Source organism: Mobula hypostoma, chromosome 1 (assembly GCF_963921235.1).
Source record: "Mobula hypostoma chromosome 1, sMobHyp1.1, whole genome shotgun sequence".
In the NCBI taxonomy this organism is placed as follows: Eukaryota; Metazoa; Chordata; class Chondrichthyes; order Myliobatiformes; family Myliobatidae; genus Mobula; species Mobula hypostoma.
This window is the reverse complement of record NC_086097.1, coordinates 52,351,489-52,372,605: the sequence shown is the minus strand read 5'-3', so window position 1 is coordinate 52,372,605 and position 21,117 is coordinate 52,351,489. Positions and strand designations below refer to the sequence as shown.

Genomic DNA, 21,117 nt, shown 5'->3' with positions numbered 1-21,117 from the left:
TGTGGGGGATTTTAAATTGTTTTTAGATGTCTCTGATATTTAAAACTACTTTAATGCTATATTTAAAAAAAAACTTACCTTATTCTCCATATTGAAATCAATCTGACTTTGAAACTGTGCAAGGCTTCAACTGGGATTTCCAAGAGCCACGTCCCAGGTAAAGTACTGTAACTGACCATATTAACCGAGGGAGCAGCATTTGGGGTTCATTCGGTGTGGGTTTTCTGCACTCGAGAAATTCTATGTAGACGTTGTAAGGCAGAATGTAGGCTTGCTGTCTTTGAATGGTGATGATTCAATGTGGAACTGCCAGCATTTGCCAGTCAGATCGGATCCAGAATACTTTTTTTGTAAGAGATTTTGGCTGCTGCTGAATGACTTCTCTCTGCTAACCTAACAAACTACCTTTCAATGCAAATGGAATACAGTAGTAGGAAATTTGCACTCAATTACTTTCTGTGTGCTACCGACTTGATAATCAAGCAGACCTCAAACTAGCATTGAACAGACAAACCCAGAGTCCTCAAAAAGGTTGGCACAAGCTGCTCAAGAAACTAGAAATAGAATTTTGCTTGAATCTTTGTGGCTGCAGCAGGAAAACTGATCCCCTCTTGTTCCCATACTGCTCCTCTAAATCTGGACAATGTTGGCCATGTCTGGAACAGACTGACTGTTCCTCCCTTTACTTAGTGTACGTTACTCAGTCTTCATCAATGAAAAGTCTGTCACTGTCATCTTTATGAGATTCTTCTCCAAGTAACAGCAAAACTGGTTGCCAAGTTTCATCACATGATCATCATGGACAGCCTGTTTCACTGTGAATCTCCAGGTTCAAAAAACGTACTGAATACATGAACCACAGGGCAGTCAATTTTGCAAGAATAACACCTTGTTTGATATCCAAATATTAATGGTTCATCACATTTATTAAGTGGGTAATATTATGCATAATTATGCTGTTTAAAATCCATGTAACTGAAATGCTTTGAAGTTTTTATTTAAAACTGATACATTGTTCACATGTCATGAAAATGTGTACTACATCATACTTTGTTCAGGTTTTCTTATACAAAGCTGACAAAGGTATACAACCAGAAATACAATACATATTTTTACATTATACTCATTAAGAGAATTCACACATCCCTTTTCTTCTTGCTGTCACACTTAGCATTCCTGTTGTCCCATACAGGCAATAAAACTCACTGCTGCCATGAACACAAATTTACAGAAAAATTAGACTCAATGAGCCATAGTCATACATGTCATTCTTTCTTATTTTGTAATGTTTTCAATGCAATTGACTTGGTTAATGTATTGTTGTTTTATGGTGATCTCTACTTTTCTCCACTAATGTGCACCTAGTACTATGGTAAACCACTCCTTGTATTGAATTGGAAATGAAGCAGAGGGCTAGCTTAGCAGTGTAGTGGCAGATGTCAGTACATGCAGATCTAAGAAAATTAGCAATTGAGTAAAAATACATATCTGAAAATATAAAAAAGATTTGTTAAAAGGCGGTGTAATAGTCTGAGGTAAAATCATTTGCTCATTCACAAAGTTGAGATCCTTTTGTTCATCTGCATATTACACTGTTTAAAAACCATTTCTGTGGTTTCATTTGGGTAAGAATATACCAAAAGACCACATGAAGGAATGGAATCATTTGGCTATTAAAATTATTTTGTTCAACCAATCAATTGAGAGACTTTATCAATATTTTTATTTCCAGTATATCGTATACAAAGCTACTTTTGACAATTGGTCTTGTTTTCCAAACATTGGCATGTATGTCTATGTACTATTGTTTGCATGCAATTTTTACCTGCTACTTTACAATAGTTAAGTTGGTATAAATTGTTATAAATGATTCACTGACAAATATTTCTTATAGTGTTCACAAGCATTAGTGAGAAAATAGGGCCATCAAGAAATTGGCTGTGCTTCGTTAGTGATTGATGTTAACGTTTTATCTTTTGTATATTGATATCACTTCACCAGTTCAGTTAAACTAATTCAATTAAAAGGGCAAAAGGCTGAAATATTTTCATGCAGTTCTTTTGTTGCTACCACAAATATTAGAATCACTAAGCAGATGATTTGCTGATACTATCAGAAATTTTAAGCTATTATACGCATGTTAGAGGAGCACTAAGAGTCTAAGAAAATGCAAAGCTGCCAGCTTTTGTCTTGCAAATGACATTCCATTTGCTAAATTCTTATTAGTAATATTTCTCTTCCTTGAAAATCAGCTGTCAAAGCAAAGTCCAGCATTTTATGGTGCTACTCTAATGCAAAAAGCACATAACCAAATGTTAAAGTACAACACGACAGATCTTGTTTGTTTGCTTACTTGTCCATTTAACTTAAATAAAATTATATTGAAGAACAATTAGCATTCCAATAAAATTATACATCTTTCTTGTATTTACCTTTCTTTGAACAACTGTCATACTTTAGACATTAAACTATGAATCATAATTTACGATCTTCGCAGGAGCAAAAAAATGTGACATCTCTACACTGTTTCATTCTAAGCTGTTTTAGAATCTCTATTTTCTCAAGATAGTTCTTCTGCTTCCATTACCAATAAGGTGACAAGATTCTTTAAACATGCACATCCCTGTAGCTTCCAGACTTTTGTTAAAAAATCTGTGGACAATAATATGTCCACATTGATAAAACAACATCACTGTTCAGAGTGGCCTGATTTTCAGGCTGGGCAGGTCATTACAGGATGGCACAAAAGAACTTCTTCTCTCTGAAGGGGTTTTCTGATGCAGGAACTGGTGTCAGTAGAGGGTCTTCCTTAGCGTGAGCTTCGCAGTATGCCATTAAATCCGCTGCTGCTTTGGACACCTGAAAATAGCAAATTTAGATCATAAGACACAAGAGCAGAATCAGGTCATTCAGCCCATCAAGTCTGCTCAGCCATTACATCATGGCAAATTTATTATCCCTACCAACCTTATTCTCTTGGTTTCTCCTCACAGTGTTTTGACACCCATACTAATCAAGAACCTATCAACCTTTGCTTTAAGTGTGACTTGGTCTCCACAGGTATCTGTGGTAATAAATTCCACAGATTCACCACTCTATGGCTAAAGATATTGCTTCTTCTCTTTGCTATAAATGAATATCTTTGAATTCTGAAGCTGTGCTTAAAATTTAGGTTATTGTGCTTCTGCTTTTAGGCTGGGTTTAACTTGATATAAATTATTCACAACAATGAATGACCAGAGTTAATCACCAATTTTCCACTAGAGATTGTCAAAGCTATCTCTTTATAAAATGGTGAATCAGCATTATTCATATGAAACAACTTTTCTCAATACAACATATGCCCAAGCATCACAAGTGCTACTATGGACCTGAGGTTGCTACACTCTCAAAAAGGCAACTTTTAGATAGAATTTAAACTTGAGTTCTGTTTACTCTGTCATTTATATGTCAATGTTGTCAAACTATTAGGTGATGAAAGGTCTTTGAGCTGAAATATTAAACTCTGTTTCTTTTTCCACAATTGTGATCAGCTGCGTCTTTCCTGCGTTTTCCATTGTTATTATAGAAGATCAAGTAAGTGGTTCTATCAACCTACATCATAATATAGATTATTCATCAGTAAACCTCATCTTTAGGTGCAGTTCCAACATACCTCATTAAATACTTCTAGATTGAAATCAGTAGAAGCTACTTTAGTTTTATCCAGGCACTTTGTACTGAAGTAAGAATTATATTTTAGTCAGTTAGACGGAATACCGAAACCTGAAATAAATTTAGTGCTGACCCTACTGATCTGCACTGAGAGAACAGCCCAAGTCGCAGAGAAAGATAGTTTCCAAGTTTATCTCTACTGTTCTTTTGTCTTCTTTCTTTCCTTACAGGTAATGCCAATTGATAGATTGCTGGAATCAGGAACCAAATAAACTATCACCAGAAGAATTTGGTGTCAAGCAGCATTTGAGGAAGCAGAAAGGCTGATGTTTTGGGCTCTTGATATCGTTTGATCATCTAGCCAACAAGTAATGGCTTTGCCATGAAATTTTATCAAGTCAGATGTTTTCCCTCCCCATCGATACTGCCTGACCCGCTGAGTATTTCCAGCATTTTATGTTTTATTTCAAATTTTCCACATCTGCAAAATTTTAGTTTTTCCTTCAAAAAAATCCTTATACCAGTCAGCAACCAACTTTCTAAATTTATTTGTCCAGGCAATGTTATTACTACAGAATTTCCTGTGCTGATAAAGTCTTGTCTTCACACCAAAGATAACTTTTATCATGTTATGTAGCACTACCACTATGCAAAAAGAAGTAAACTCGTGTATACATCTGGCAACTTAACACTGGGATAGAACATAGAAAAGTACAGCACAGTACAGGCCCTTCAGCCCACAATGTTGTGCCAACCCTCAAACCCTGCCTCCCATATAACCCCCCCACCTTAAATTCCTCCATATACCTGTCTAGTAGTCTCTTAAACTTCACTAGTGTATCTGCCTCCACCACTGACTCAGGCAGTGCATTCCACGCACCAACCACTTTCTGAGTAAAAAACCTTCCTCTAATATCACCCTTGAACTTCCCACCCCTTACTTTAAAGCCATGTCCTCTTGTATTGAGCAGTGGTGCCCTGGGGAAGAGGCGCTGGCTATCCACTCTATCTATTCCTCTTAATATCTTGTACACCTCTATCAGAATAAAGAATATAAAGAATTCTCTATAAAGAATAAAGCCCTAGCTCCCTTAATCTTTGATCATAATGCATACGCTCCAAACCAGGCAGCATCCTGGTAAATCTCCTCTGTACCCTTTCCAATGCTTCCACATCCTTCCTATAGTGAGACAACCAGAACTGGACACAGTACTACAAGTGTGGCCTAACCAGAGTTTTATAGAGCTGCATCATTACATCACGACTCTCAAGCTCTATCCCTCGACTTATAAAAGCTAACACTCCATAAACTTTCTTAACTACCCTATCCACCTGTAAGGCAACTTTCAGGGATCTGTGGACATGTACCCCCAGATCCCTCTGCTCCTTCATACTACCAAGTATCCTGCCATTTACTTTGTACTCTGCCTTGGAGTTTGTCCTTCCAAAGTGTACCACCTCACACTTCTCTGCGTTGAACTCCATCTGCCACTTCTCAGCCCACTTCTGCATCCTATCAATGTCTCTCTGCAATCTTTGACAATCCTCTACACTATCTACAATACCACCAACCTTTGTGTCATCTGCAAACTTGCCAACCCACCCCTCTACCCCCACATCCAGGTCGTTAATAAAAATCACGAAAAGTAGAGGTCCCAGAACAGATCCTTGTGGGACACCACTAGTCACAATCCTCCAATCTGAATGTTACTCCCTCCATCACGACCCTCTGCCTTCTGCAAGCAAGCCAATTCTGAATCCACCTGGCCAAACTTCCCTGGATCCCATGCCTTCTGACTTTCTGAATAAGCCTACCGTATGGAACCTTGTCAAATGCCTTACTAAAATCCATATAGATCACATCCACTGCACTACCCTCATCTATATGCCTGGTCACTTCCTCAAAGAACTCTATCAGGCTTGTTAGACACGATCTGCCCTTCACAAAGCCATGCTGACTGTCCCTGATCAGACCATGATTCTCTAAATGCCCATAGATCCTATCTCTAAGAATCTTTTCCAACAGCTTTCCCACTACAGACGTAAGGCTCACTGGTCTATAATTACCCAGACTATCCCTACTACCTTTTTTGAACAAGGGGACAACATTCGCCTCCCTCCAATCCTCCAGTTCCATTCCTGTGGACAATGAAGACATAAAGATCCTAGCCAGAGGCTCAGCAATCTCTTCCCTCGCCTCGTGGAGCAGCCTGGGGAATATTCTGTCAGGCCCCGGGCACTTATCCGTCCTAATGTATTTCAACAACTCCAACACCTCCCAGTCCCTTAGTGTGAACAAGCTCCAGATCATCAACCTCACTCATATTGTCCTCACCATCAAGTTCCCTCTCATTGGTGAATACCGAAGAAGTATTCAATGAGGACCTCAAACAACAGGAATTCTGCAGATGCTGGAAATTCAAGCAACACACATAAAAGTTGCTGGTGAACGAATCCCACCACTAAACACATCTTTCCCTCCCCCACTATCTCTGCATTCCGTAGGGATCGTTCCCTACGCGACTCCCTTGTCCATTCGTCCCCCCCATCCCTCCCCACTGATCTCCCTCCTGGCACTTATCCGTGTAAGCGGAACAAGTGCTACACATGCCCTTACACTTCCTCCCTTACCACCATTCAGGGCCCCAAACAGTCCTTCCAGGTGAGGCAACACTTCACCTGTGAGTCGGCTGGGATGATATACTTCGTCCGGTGCTCCCGATGTGGCCTTTTATATATTGGCGAGATCCGACGCAGACTGGGAGACCGCTTTGCTGAACACCTATGCTCTGTCCACCAGAGAAAGCAGGATCTCCCAGTGGCCACACATTTTAATTCCACATCCCATTCCCATTCTGACATGTCTATCCACGGCCTCCTCTACTGTAAAGATGAAGCCACACTCAGGTTGGAGGAACAACACCTTATATTCCGTCTGGGTAGCCTCCAACCTGATGGCATGAACATCGACTTCTCTAACTTCCGCTAATGCCCCACCTCCCCCTCGTACCCCATCTGTTACTTATTTTTATACACACATTCTTTCCCTCACTCTCCTTTTTCTCCCTCTGTCCCTCTGAATATACCCCTTGCCCATCCTCTGGGTCCCCCCCACTTGTCTTTCTTCCCAGACCTCCTGTCCCATGATCCTCTTGTATCCCTTTTGCCTATCACCTGTCCAGCTCTTGGCTCCATCCCTCCCCCTCCTGTCTTCTCCTATCATTTTGGATCTCCCCCTCCAACTTTCAAATCCCTTACTCACTCTTCCTTCAGTTAGTCCTGACAAAGGGTCTCGGCCTGAAACGTCGACTGCACCTCTTCCTGGAGATGCTGCCTGGCCTGCTGCGTTCACCAGCAACTTTTGTGTGTGTTGCAATGAGGACCTCGCTCACTTCCACAGCCTCTAGGCACATCTTCCCACCTTTATCTTTAATCGGTTCTACCTTCACTCCTGTCATCCTTTTTTTCTTCACATAATTGAAGAATGCCTTGGGGTTTTCCTTTACCCTACTCACCATGCCCCCTTCTTGCTCTTCTCAGCCCCTTCTTAAGCTCCTTTCCTGCTTCCCTATATTCCTCAGTAGACCCATCTGATCCCTGCTTCCTAAACCTCATGTATGCTGCCTTCTTCCACCTGACTAGATTTTCCACCTCACTTGTCACCCATGGTTCCTTCACCCTACCATTTTTTATCTTTCTCACCAGGACAAATTTATCCCTAACATCCTGCAAGAGATCTCTAAACATCGACCACATGTCCATAGTACATTTCCCTGCAAAAACATCATCCCAATTCACACCTGCAAGTTCTAGCCTTATAGCCTCATAATTTGCCCTTCCCCAATTAAAAATTTTCCTGTCCTCTCTGATTCTATCCTTTTTCATGATAATGCTGAAGGTCAGGGAGCGGTGGTCACTGTCCCCCAGATGCTCACCCACTGAGAGATCTGTGACCTGACCCGGTTCATTACCTAGTACTAGATCTAGAATGGCATTCCCCCTAGTTGGCCTGTCTATATACTGTGACAGGAATCCGTCCTGGACACACTTAACAAACTCTGCCCCATCTAAACCCTTGGAACTAATCAGGTGCCAATCAATATTAGGGAAGTTAAAGTCGCCCATGATAACAACCTTGTTTTTTTTTTGCACCTTTCCAAAATCTGGCTCCCAATCTGCTCCTCTGTATCTCTGCTGCTACCAGGGGGCCTATAGAATACCCCCAATAGGGATGCATGAGGTAGCGTGAAGGATAAGCAGCAGAGTGTATACCACTACATCTTACAACCTTGATGGTCCAATACATCTCCTACTTCTCTATTACAGCAAAACAGGAGAAGAACACTGCTTCATTAAGAGCTGGAGAAAGGAAGTAGGTTCATGGATTCTAAGGTGCCAACATGCATTATAAGATCGTGCGTATATAGTAAGTCACTATAAATGCATCATGGCTGCAGTATGAGCCATCTTGAAAATTTATTGCAGTTACTCACCAATGCTATTCAAATAGCATCTCCCAAACTTCAAACTTTATAACTAAGGGAGACGAGGGTTAACAGTTGCATTGGAACATTACCAAATCCTCCCTTAAAGCCTGATTTATACTTGTGCGTACGGGCTACGCCGTAGGCCTGACTTATATTTCTGTGTCGCCCCAAGCCGTAGCAAGCATGAGTTGTTGTGTCTGCGTCGCTCTGCAATTCTCTGCCAAAATGCTAGTTGGCGGTGGTGTTTCTATGCCACTGTGTTGAGTTTCTTCGTGAGAGACATGGATGAGGAAATGCATTTCAAATATTTTAGGATGTCGGCAGGTAGATTTGATGATTTGGTTCATCGTCTCCAACCATTTATTTCGCATCAGTGTACAGACAAGGCGGAGAAAAGCAACCAGAAATGCATAAGAGGAAATGCGATGCTACCAAGCGGACCAATCACAGTTGCTGCAGTCTGCGTTGCCACGACGCGTGAGTTACTTTTTTGGGGAGGTGCACATCACCCTATGGTGTAGGGTACGGCTTACATTTGACGCAGAAGTATAAATCAGGCTTTAGAGGCAGATCACCCTAACTGAAATTGTCATTAGGTGTAAAGTCAGGAACCTCTAACCAACAGCAATATGAGAGTACCGTTACTATGGCTGCAGTGGCTTAAAGTGAAAGGTCATTATCACCCTGTCAAAGGCCATTAGGGGCCAACAATAAATGCTGGCACCACCAGCAATATGCAGATCCTGAAAAGGGAACAAACAGAACATGCAAAAAGCCACTGAAATGTAAACTGTAATCTAGTTGAGCCATATTACAGGATTCTGTAACGTATACAAAAATATAAGTGTAATTGCATGACTTAATTTTGCTAATTAGGAAGCAGAACTTGAAGGAGATGCTGGTCAGGCCAAAGATCCAGAATATTTTAGCTCATTTTCTTCCTCTGTGTTTCATTTTGAATAGAGCTACGATCTTCAGCTTTATTCAGCTTTGATCCTAGAATCTATCCTATTCTATCCACATGACTTTGACTCCAAACCACATTTACTGAGGATGTTCCAAGAAAGGATTTGGTCAACAGGTTTTGAGATGTGCTCTAAACTGTTAGGGTAGATGTTTACACCAACAGTAGCTGGGATTGATATGTAATTGAGGAAGTAGGAATGTAAAATCAAACCACTTCCTCATAAACGCATGGATACAAGCTACCCATGTGTCCTCTCTCCAATGTGATTGCACAGCTCGAAGGCTGGGTCATGTTCATTCTCCTCCTATTGGACATACTGCTTTGTACATCTCATGACGTTATGGCAAACAAGCAACTTCAGATATCTGTGTTAAATTAATTTATATAAAATACATTTTGGAAAGTAGTTTTGTGCTATATATCATATGCCATTATACATGCTATTGTGCAAAGAATTATTTTTACATATTCATGATCAACAATGACGTGCAAAAGTGCTGAACTTCCTCTTCTGTTGGTTTCCTTCTTAACTGTAATTTTAAAATTGAATTGTGATTCATTGTGTTTAAGTCAAACTGGCTTCATAATTCTACTTATTTTCTAACTGGACAAACCTTATAACTTTATCCCAATTTAACAAAGCAATTTCCCTAAAATTCTAAACTTGTGATTAATCAAATATCACTATAGTCAGGTTTTACTTGGCAGCTACTGGCATTCATTTTATCCTTTGTGATTAAGCCTGTACATGTTTAGTAAAGTGTCAAGTCTATGTTTTATAATCAATCTTCTCTCTGCTTTCAATTGACATAGTTTGAGTATTATAATGAATGTCAATTACAATGGAGTTGAAATCATTGGGTGTGCTAACCCAGTAAGTAGGGCTGCGGGCTTTGGCTGCTTACCTACCTCCAGAATATGCTTCCATCAGTGGGAAAACTTCACATATGCATTAACTGGTCAGTCCTTTTTATCACTGATAATGTGAAATGTAATTTTAAAAGTTGGGTATTAGGAGAAGCACAGCAAAGTTGTAATATTAATAAAAACTGAAAGCATTATAAGTAAACAGGTTTCTCCTTTTTGGTGGTTACACTGTGTCATGTGATGTGCCATTTCTGGTAATCCCAGTAGTTCACAGATTCTTTTTTTCTGGGAACTGTAAAATCTGCTTCAATATACAACTAAATTATTAAGCAATATTTTATTTATTTGATTATTTTGCAGCTTTAAAGTCACATTTTTAGATAAACTTGCAAATAAAAGTGTTTATACTGTATTTTCACACTGGAGTATTTTAATGTTACATATCAAATGTCTGCCACAAAAGTACACAAAATGATATCTTCATGTCTTTCAGTAAGGTTAATTGTCAGTTATCCAGCTAACCTGATAGAAAAACATGAAGGTATCATTTTACAGTAGATCGCTGAGGAAACAATATGTAAACCAATCACTGTCTCCAATGATTTCTGATTTTCCATAAAATATCCTCACCTTAGTGCCAAGCAGACTACAAATCTCACCACAAATGGACTGACTAATACATTAACTACATTGCAAGTCATTCTTCTAATGCAGTCAAATTAGATCTTGGAAATTCCTTTTTCCAAATTAAACCTGGTGTTATTATCCAATGTTTGGTAAGTGGGGATTCTGACGTTCTCACCTTTATTCTGTCAATGTTGGCTTCCATTTTCAGTTGTTCCACCATCTTCCTGGCTTGTGCTATGCTTGCTGTGTTGTTGCTGGCCATTTGATCTCTGGCGAATGAAACACAAAACATGTAGAAAGTAATTTTAAATGAAATATACAAGTATGGCATAATGTAATTTTCTTCAGCGAAAACCGATGAATCAAACTTTGCTGACTTTGACATCCCACCTGAGCAACATATATATACTTCTACTACCATGTTATCTGAGAAGCTTTAAGCACAAGATGCTTCTCAACCAAAATGGCTTCACATGTGAGAGAGCAACTCTGCTCACTACATGCATATACCTTGGTAGACAAGAGAAGGAATTATTGGAAATAATATCAACAGTGATAGTAACAGTAAAAAATGCTATAAACCCTACCTGTATCACACTGCAATACCATTTGCCATAGAGGAAAGTATGTTTTTGCATCTTGAAAGCAGAATATCACAATATAAAGAAACATGAAGGAATTGCTATGATAAGGATTAAGAAATTGAACTCAATCCCAATGACAGAGAAGAGACAGAGGTACACTGCTCTACTTTTTTTTTTGAATTAACAGAGCCATTGATATTACGATTCATTTCTGACAATGGTTCCCTACCTGAAATATTAATTGTTTCTTTCCACAGATGCTGCCTAACCCACTGTGTTGTTCTAACAATATTTGTTTTTATTGAAAGGCTGTGGTTAAACTGTTATAATTGAATTGCAATACTGTAATATGACAGGTTATTTCTTTTTTTTTAAATTTTATTTTTATTTGGATAAGGAATTCACAATTATCATGTACTTTTTTCACACATATAACCTTTTCCATTTTTTTATATGTATAAAACTACTATTATTTATACATTCTTAAGTACACATTGAGATGATATAAAAGGAAGATAAACATTTAAATAGATAATTATGTACTGTGGTAAATCTAACCTATTAGGCTAAGTAATGAAATTAGTTGTTAAGAAAAATGGTAATAATAGTTTCCATACAACCCTTCTGGACCATTTCCACTGGTCCAAAATGCTGCATACAAGCCTATATACCAACCATTGTAGGTGTTTATATCCCAATTTGTTCGTGCGTGTTCCTGCCCGCAGACATAATTATCCAATCCCTATGTACTTATTTACTTAATTTTTTCATTTTTTTTTTATCCCTTTCCCAAATCTTTCCCTTTACTTGTGTTAATTCTCTATTTTCCAAAAAAAACCCAACAAACATTTAGACTAGGGGTGCTTACGTTAGCAATATTACTGTGTTGATGAGAAGAGCAATATAAATCATTAGGAGAGTCATCTAAAGTCTGCTCGCATTGGGGTTATATATTCAATCCATTTATTCCAGATTTGATAAAATGTTTCTTTTTGAGTTCTCAGGGAGTAGGTCAACTTTTCCATTTTAAATATTTCCAAGATAATTTCGTACCAATCTTCTAATGTAGGTGGTATTGGATTTAGCCATTTTCTCGTGATTGATTTCTTACTTGCCGCTAAGAGGGCCTGCAGCAACTTTATATCTTCCTTCTGTTCAAGGAACAATACATGCCCCAAATAGAGCGTCTCAAAGTTCAGAGGTATCTGGGACCCAAGTACCTTAACTAATGTTCTATGAATACCTTCCCAAAATAGACTTAATTTAGGGCAATCCCAGAAAATATGAAAATGATTTGCCTCCTTGGAGCCGCACCTTCTCCAACACATCACATTTGTATCTTTATATTTTTCCTGATATGGGGTCTTGAAGTATCTTATAATGTTTTTCCAACAATGTTCTCTCCAAGTCAAAGAATTAGTTGAGGACCATTGAAAGCTGCAGATTTTCCCCCAAGCCTCCTCTGAAAGTACCAACCCCGCTTCTTTCTCCCACTTCTCTTTAATATACAGTGTATTTACATTTTTAGCATGGGAGAGTGCATTATATAGGCGAGAAACTGATTTACTAGGTATTGAACTGCAAGCCGAATTCAGAATCTTGAAAAATTCTAATTCTACTGTTGATAGGTCTGTATATCTACAACTCTGGTTAACATAGTTTCGTATTTGAAGGTACCCAAAAAAGTCATTATGTTCTAGGCCATGTTTGTCCTGCAGGATTTGGAAACTTTGTAATACTCTTTTATCTATAAATGAGAGGTAGGTTGTAAGACCTTTCTTTATCCATAGCTCAAATCTTTTATCTCCTCTGTTGGGAAGGAATTCGGTATCATATGCACACCATCTAAAGAGTTTTAGCATGTTATTAATTCCACATGAATTAACCACCTTCTGCCATACTTTTAATGTAAGATTTATCCAAGCATTATTAAATTTTTCCAACTGGGCCATCAATCCTTTGTCAGCTATTGAGGCCTGAAGAGGAAAACTGTCAACTAATCCAAATTCTATTTCCTTCCATCTAGCCTTATATTCCCTATTACACCAATATAACAGAGGGGTTATCTGTGAGGCATAAAAATAATTTCTCAGGCAAGGAAGAACCATACCTCCTCTTTCCTTCCCTAACTGTAAGGTGTTATATCGAATTCTAGGTTTCCTTCCTTGCCAAATGAAGCGGGAAATCCATTTGTCCCATTCCCTGAATTGATTATCATCCACCTCCACTGGTAAAGTACGGAAAAGATATAATAACCGAGGAAGAATATTCATTTTTATAGTATTTATCCTTGAATTTAAACTTAAAAAGGGGATAAGATTCCATCTATGCATATCTGCTTTTATCTCTGAGATTAATGGCCCATAATTTACCTGTGACAGTGTTGAAAGATCCTTCGGCAGGGTTATTCCTAAATATTTTAATGATTTAGCTTCCCACTTAAGATTGTATGTATCCTGCAATTTTTTGGATGGTGTATAATTTAGGGACATAACCTGCGTTTTATGACAGGTTATTTCAAGGCAACTCAGATCTTCCTATTCCTTTACTAGATCTAACTTTTGATCTGTTATATTTTAAGGTAATCTTGATGAAGCTGATTTATATTGCTGACTTAATGTGGCAAGTCCTGTTCGGTATTAACAAATTTGGAAGAATCCCTGGGATCTATTGGGCATTCCAGCACCTTCCTCGTTTAAACCAAGAAAAGGTGTCTGAGATGCAGCACTGAGCATCATAGGAAGTCATTCCTGCCTGTGGCCATCAAACTTTACAACTCCTCCCTTGGAGGGTCAGACACCCTGAGCCAATAGGCTGGTCCTGGACTTATTTCATAATTTACTGGCATAATTTACATATTACTATTTAACTATTTATGGTTCTATTACTATTTATTATTTATGGAGCAACTGTAACGAAAACCAATTTCCCCCGGGATTAATAAAGTATGACTATGACTATGAATAACACCTGTAATGTTATTATTTGCAAACCAGTTAGCAAATGGGAGAGAAGAAGGATACACTGTGAATTACAAATTGGTGTGAATCACTGGATGAATTGAACCACTCTGCATCTAGCCCCCAAAATATGCTATGTTGTTGCTGTATTTGCTCATCACTTAAAAGGTAGCCATCAGAGAAGGCATCCCTATTAATGTTGAACAAAGTATACTGTCTTTGTCAGGTGATTCAGAAGGAAATCAACGAAATTGAGCTGCTCCCAGGCAAGTTCTTTCCCAGCTAATGCCAAACTTCCACCATTCTAGATACACCCGTCTTGTCACCCGGCTCTGCATCAGACTCCATGTGGAGAATAAGGGCAGAGACGGGATCTGCCTGAATTTCCCAGGATTACACAGTGGAATCTATTTCTATTATCCATAAGTTCAGCTTTACTTATCACATGTACATTGAAACACAAACAGTGAAATGCATTGTTTGCAACAAAACAAGTTGTGATAGGCATCCCACAAGTGTCACCAAGCTCCATGCCAACATAGCATCTGCATAACTCACAGACCCTAACTGTACATCTTTGAAATGGAAGAAAAAGGACACAGACAGAATGCACAAACTCCTTGCAGGCAGTGGTGGACTAAACAACGTTGGTGATCGCTGGTGCTGTAAAGCAATGTGCTAACCATACACTATGGTACTGCCCTATCCTTTGCCTTTTATATGAATACAGATTCCTGAGCTTGAAACCTGAGACAAAAGAGAAATTATTTTATTAATCAGCTAATGCTTTTTAATTCTTATATTGGTGTTTCAATGCATTAATTTTTATTTTTGAAAATTTTAATCTGTTCTTTATTGCTTTTGAAATTTGGATACATATCTGAAACAGGACAAGATAACAATTTAAAAAATGCATCCCACTTTGACAGAAAGCAAGGCGTATCCTGGCATGTTATGTTGCAGCTGACATCCTCACCACACCTTGGTTGGAGAATCAGATTGCTTGCTTCTCCCACAGCTGACCCACGCGGGTAAATCAGCTGTCTGAATACAGCCCAGTCGAATACAGTCAATGACTGGCAAACAAAACCGCAAGACGAGGCATAGGAGCAGAATTAGGCCAATTGGCCCTTCAAGTCTGCTCCACCATTTGATCACGGCTGGTTTACTTTCCCTTTTAATCAATCTCACTGGCCCAGGGAGTGAGCGTTCAAAGGTGCAAATCTTGTTTCTGTATGTTTGGAAATTGTTTGAAATGTTAGTAATGACAAATTCAAGTTTTAGATTTTATTTCTTACCATTTCTTTTTAGTCCAGTTCTTTCACTCTCTTGTTGAACATGATCTGATTCACAACCTAACTCTCTCAGTCCTTGTTCTATGACTTCTCACTTTCTAAGCTTCATTGATTGAGGGGATTGTGCAATACAATGGAATATACTATATTGATTGTGAACAATGGTTATTTCAGGCTGTTAATCTTCTAATTAATATAGAATACGGCAATCTACTCTCTGTTTTGCAGCAGTATTCTGGTGTGGAAAGCTCAAGATGCAGCCTGTTTGAAGAAAGTCACATCCACAATTGTGCTTGTGAGCTCATTCAGAACTGAACTATCTGCATTATTATTGTGTATTAGCGACTCACTTTTGCATCTCAGAAACAAAAATGAGAGAGATACTGAAACAGGTTGTTGCATCTGTCATTTACCAAGACTCCAGAACCCTTTAGTGACCTATAAACAACTGATACTTTCCATAATGTGCACGATTAAATAACTCTGAATGTGGAACTGAGAGACTTTGATAGTCTTACAGTGTAACAGTGGATCGATGGGATACAGCCCGGATGGTGGGATACAGTTGATATTTTGATATTATTGATCCTGAATTGACAATTCTCTTTAAGAGGCCACAGAAACACCTGGGGTTGGATAAAAAAAAGTATGTCCCAACAGCCAGAGCTTTGTGGCTGTAAGCTTTCCCACAGTTCAGGAAACTATCAGCAGATCTTTAAGCTCTTTGCAATCAATTCATATTCTGTGATTTTAATGAATGGTTGGTAACTTGATATGAGATTTTAAAAAAATTCATCCTATACTGATCTATAAAACATTGGCCTTTAGTTTCTGCACCATGTTAAAAAAAACAATATGCTTGCTTTTTTTAGGTTCTCATCAGTGCCACCGGCAAAAATCAGGAAAAACATTCAATAAACAAGTTCTCGTTGCTTTAGCTGGGGTTTAGGCTTTTTCCTGCACATTGACAGGGACGTCAAAGGAACATATGGCTGAGGAAATAGCTTTATTTGGGCATATAGATGCACAAAATATACTTTTCTCAAGATTTAGTCCTACATTGTTTTTCGTTCTTTTAACTCCTCTAACACCAATGGACAATTGCCCTATTGTTTGCATTGCACCACACACAGCTGTTTCCTCTGGTGAAACACTAACTAGCCTTTGTCGGAAATGTATGCAAGTTAACTTGTGCTCATTTCGAAATGTAATTTCCAATCCTCTCACAGCCACTGCCATTATGACAAAGATTGATAAAATAAAACAAAGAACATTGGTAAGTCAAGGAATGTCTTACATCACAGGAAGAATAAGGAAAGAGGTTACCCATGATTTAAAACACTACGAAAGGTTTGAGGAATTTAAAGAAAACTGTGCCCCATACCCTGGACAATAAAGGAACCAAAAGTAGATTGCATACATTGTTAATTAGAAATACAGAGGAATGCCTAGAATAGTTACATCAACAGCTTTGGTCAAGGCCACCTATCAATTCAAATTCCACAGAAAACAGGAACAGGAATAGGTGATTTTAGTTCCTTGTGTCTTCCTGTCATTCTGTAAGATTCTGGTTATAATCCACCTGACCCTACAATTTCCCAAACTTATTGAAAAGGGATCTTTCAAGCTCTGATTTAAAATTTGAAACACAAGGGAGCGCAGATAACTGGAACCTAGGAGCAACCAGCATTCTGCTGGAGGAACTCAGTGCTTCAAGCAGCACCTGTGAAGGAAAGGGAAGGAACTGTAAATATTTTTTGGGTCAAAACTCTGCTTCAGGACTCAACTATGCACTTGATCCAAATTAACTTCTGCAAAGAGGCATTTTGAACTCCTAGCATCCTTTTCTTGCAGCAGCATTTCCTGACAACAGTACTGGAAGCCCTGATTTTTTAAAAATGAAATATCCTGACTTGGTCTTACCACCAACCAGCAGAAAATGTTCCTCTTTATCTAACCTATTGGTTCCTCCAAATATCTTGAAAAAACTGGTTATGTTACCCTATATTCTACAGCACTAGTGTAGGATGAACCTAGGTAATTTATTCGACAGGTCGGTTATTCTACTAACTTATTAACTAGGGGCCAAGTAAAACAACTGGTGAGTCAATTGCTTTGAATTTTATTTCTTTATGTGCAGATTAAACACAGCAAGAACAGCCTATGTGTAAATCTACAACCATCGCTGAGAAACTGCCATACTGTTAAAATCATGTACACATTTTCACAGAACAGGATACTGAGGTTTTCCTGTTTATCTTACAGGTGCTGAAGAATGTCCAATAGTTTCTTGGTGAAATAACAAGTCTTTTAGCAAGCAATTTAAAATACAATCTTAGCTTCTCTCTCAGTCTTTACTTAGATCATTCACTCCCTACTTGTATACTAAAAAAATCTTAGCAATATTCTTCAATTTGCAAAGTTATGATGAATTCTGTTTTCCATCACCACAGAATACTCGAAACTCCCAAAATACTCTAAAATACTGAAAAAACCCTCAAATCCCCTTCTTGTAGTGATTATATTACATAAAAATATTGGTTACAATCTCCCTGCTCAGGGAGCCTTTTTCTGTATACGTAACCTTCAGTGTTTGGAATAGCCACCAAGCTTTCATGAACGTTTCTCTGTTCTCCTTCCTCTTCATTAAGGATGGGAACAGCGTTGTAGGAACATTATGTATATTGCATAGACCCACAAATTCCTGCTGATTGCAGGAATTTAAAATAGTTTTAAATTCGGCTTTAAATAGTATTAAAACAACATTACACCCTTGTTTACAGGACATCTTGGCAAAGTGAAAATTATATATTTTGGCTTGGATTGGGATACAAAAGGCTTTGACAGGCAAGGGAGGAGATGAGGAATTGGTTTAGCAGGTATTTCACAGATCTGATGTGGATTCACTTCTGACTTCTAGAACATAGAATAGTACAGCACAATACAGGCCCTTCGGCCCTTAAACCCTGCCTGCCATGTAACCCTGCTGTTTGCATGCCTAACAAGCTTTCCCTGTGAGCAAATGGATTTCTTCTAAGAGTTCTGGTTTCCTCCTACATCCCAAAGTTGTGCAGGCTGGTAGATAATCAGGACAGAACTGATGTGCTTATGACAGAGAACAGGTAACATGGAAATAAGTGGGGCAGACACCAACCTAATAGCATGAACATCAATTTCTCAAACTTCCGGTAATGCCCCCGCCCACCCCCCCCACCTTTCACCATTCCCCATTCCCTTCTCTCTCTCTCTCTCTCTCTCTCTCTCGTCTCACCTCTCTCCAGTGCTCCTTCCTCTTTTCTTTCTTCCATGGCCTTCTGTCCTCTCCTTATTAGATTCCCGCTTCTCCAGCCCTGTATCTCTTTCACCAATCAACTTCCCAGCTCTTTATTCACCCCCCCAGTCTCACATATCACATTGTGTTTCTCCCTCCCCTCCCCCCCAAACTTCTAGCTCTGACTCATCTATTTTTCTCCAGTCCTAATGGAGGGTCTCGGCCCGAAAAGTCGACTGTTTACTCTTTTCCACGGATGCTGCTTGGCCTGCTGCGTTCCTCCAGCATTTTGTGAGAGTTGCATGAAATAGATGGGATTACTCTGAGAGCTGGCTCAGACACACTTCGATGAATAGCCTATGTCGTAAGGAAGAAAAACAATGACAAATGGGACATATTAGCCAGAGAGAGAGAGGCAGGAGGGAGAGAGACAAGGGAGCATTGAGAGGCAAGGAAAAGGACCTGGAAGGCAATGGGAGGCAGGGAGGAGAGAGACAGATGTTGAGAAGCAAGGGAGTGGGACACAGGCGTCGAGAGGCAGGAGAGTGAGAGCTGAGGTGGGGAGGAGAAAGGCTGACATTGAGAGTAATGGAAAAAGTAGACATGGAAAGCATGAAGAGGTAAAGACCAAGTAGCAAAATGCAGAGTGCTGGAGAATGTCTTCAGAAAGTCCACCTCCAATGGCGTGCTGGTTGATAGAACAGCACAGTAGTTATGTTACCAGTGCAGAGCTCAGTTGACTTGGAATCAATTTTGACCCCCACGTTGTCTGTGAAGGGTTTGCACGCCTCCCTGTGACCACCTGGGCTTCTTCAGGGTCTCCAGTTTCCAAACGTGTGCTTGTTGACAGGTTAATTAGCCATTGTAAATTGCCCCATGTGTAGGCTGGTGAGAAAAGGATCTGGGGATTGATGAGAGTGAATCAGATAGGAATGAAAGGGGATGGGACTGATGGGAATCTGGGAGCTAGCACACACTTGATGGGCCAAATGGCCTTACTATCTTAGCTTGTCATCTGAAATTAGCTGCATGCTGCTGTGTTCTAAATCAACATAATAGACAATGTAAGAAAATTACTGGCATAGCATTTTCTATTCTTCCGCGTATATTGGATTGTGTTCCAGAGCTTCTTGGTCCATCAATGCCAATTGCAGCTGAGTCAGCAGCAAAACAGTTCATTAACTCCAGCACTCTCTCTAGAAGCAAGTTTTTTCAAGCTGCAAGTGACAAAGTTTCCAGCTGTATTAGTTGTTGCTGGCAATTATCTATGATAGTACATGGTGGCTAAATGGAATATAATTAGCTTCGGCTTTGCCTCTGACATTTTTTTTAAGTCTTCTGCATAATCTTCTAAAGTGCAAAGCAAAAGGATTTCCTGCTGACTTGTGTAATATTGAAAGCTTCATGTCAGGCTCCTTCCTAGCACTGTTCTGCTTGTTTTGTACTCAATCTGCAACCCTGTCAAAATTCTTTTATGATCCGAGTTGACTTGCAGATGAATAATTGCCAAGCAATGATTTTATAAAGTGAAATATTGTTGTTAAATCCAATATTTTCAGCAATTAATGACAAATGCACTTCAGATTATATACAGATGAACTTGAAGTGCAACCGGGTAAAGCACAGTTAGATACATTTTAAATATAAAATCAGTTGATCAAATGCAAATTTATAATGCAGATCTGAAAAACACAACTGAATCTGAGATGAATTACAGGTTTTAAACACACTGCTTCATCCATTGCTGAATTTTGCTTCATGGCCAACATTAAGTGATTAGAGTCTCACATTACAGATACCACCCTCTCCAAATATGGTGGTGAATTTTGTTCTGGTCTAAATAGGAAAATAAAAAATGACTCAATAAGATTAGTGTCTGAAAGAGAACGTGAACATATTTCAAACTGAATCTTAGAAGTTCCATCTCTTTAAGATTAATTTTAAAATATGTTCACTCTCTCTTTCAGTTCAATTTCCAATACCTAACATGCACCAAGTATCTTTCCTTAACTGTCTGAGAGATTTTGCATGCTACATTTCCCGAAACATTGGAGTAGAGGGAGAGGGAGTTTAAAGGTGAAGGGTAGCCAGAACATTTTGTGCACCACAGTTCCCAAGGAGATATTGGATTGTGCATAATTAGGTACTTGGCAGAGGCCATTAAAAAGTTAGGATGAAGTGGACTGGCCATTGTGGGATTGGGCCAGTGTTAGAGTGGGGAGTTTAGGCTTTGACAAAGAAAGCAGGGAGACCTCCAGTGTCCCTTATGACTACATCCAGCTGCAGCTTCCAACAGACTGAGTTAAGGAGTTGGAGCTAGAACTGGATGAACTCCAGATAATTCGGGAGGCTGAAGGGTTTATATGCAAGAAATACAGGGAGCAGAACACAGATAACTGAGTAAC

General features: G+C 39.1%; 1 protein-coding gene across 1 annotated transcript in view; it reads right to left on the bottom strand.

The window, feature by feature from the left end:
* Positions 1-981: 981 nt before the first annotated feature.
* The window catches only part of LOC134355657 (guanine nucleotide-binding protein G(I)/G(S)/G(O) subunit gamma-2), a 57,366-nt gene continuing 37,230 nt past the window's right edge, over positions 982-21,117 (bottom strand). Inside the window, exons 2-3 of the mRNA XM_063065943.1 lie at positions 10,778-10,871; positions 982-2,859 (exon numbers count right to left, since the gene is read on the bottom strand). Of these exons, the coding sequence (XP_062922013.1) occupies positions 2,731-2,859; positions 10,778-10,864 (216 nt within the window). The 5' untranslated portion in view covers positions 10,865-10,871 and the 3' untranslated portion in view covers positions 982-2,730. The remainder of the gene's footprint in view (positions 2,860-10,777; positions 10,872-21,117) is intronic.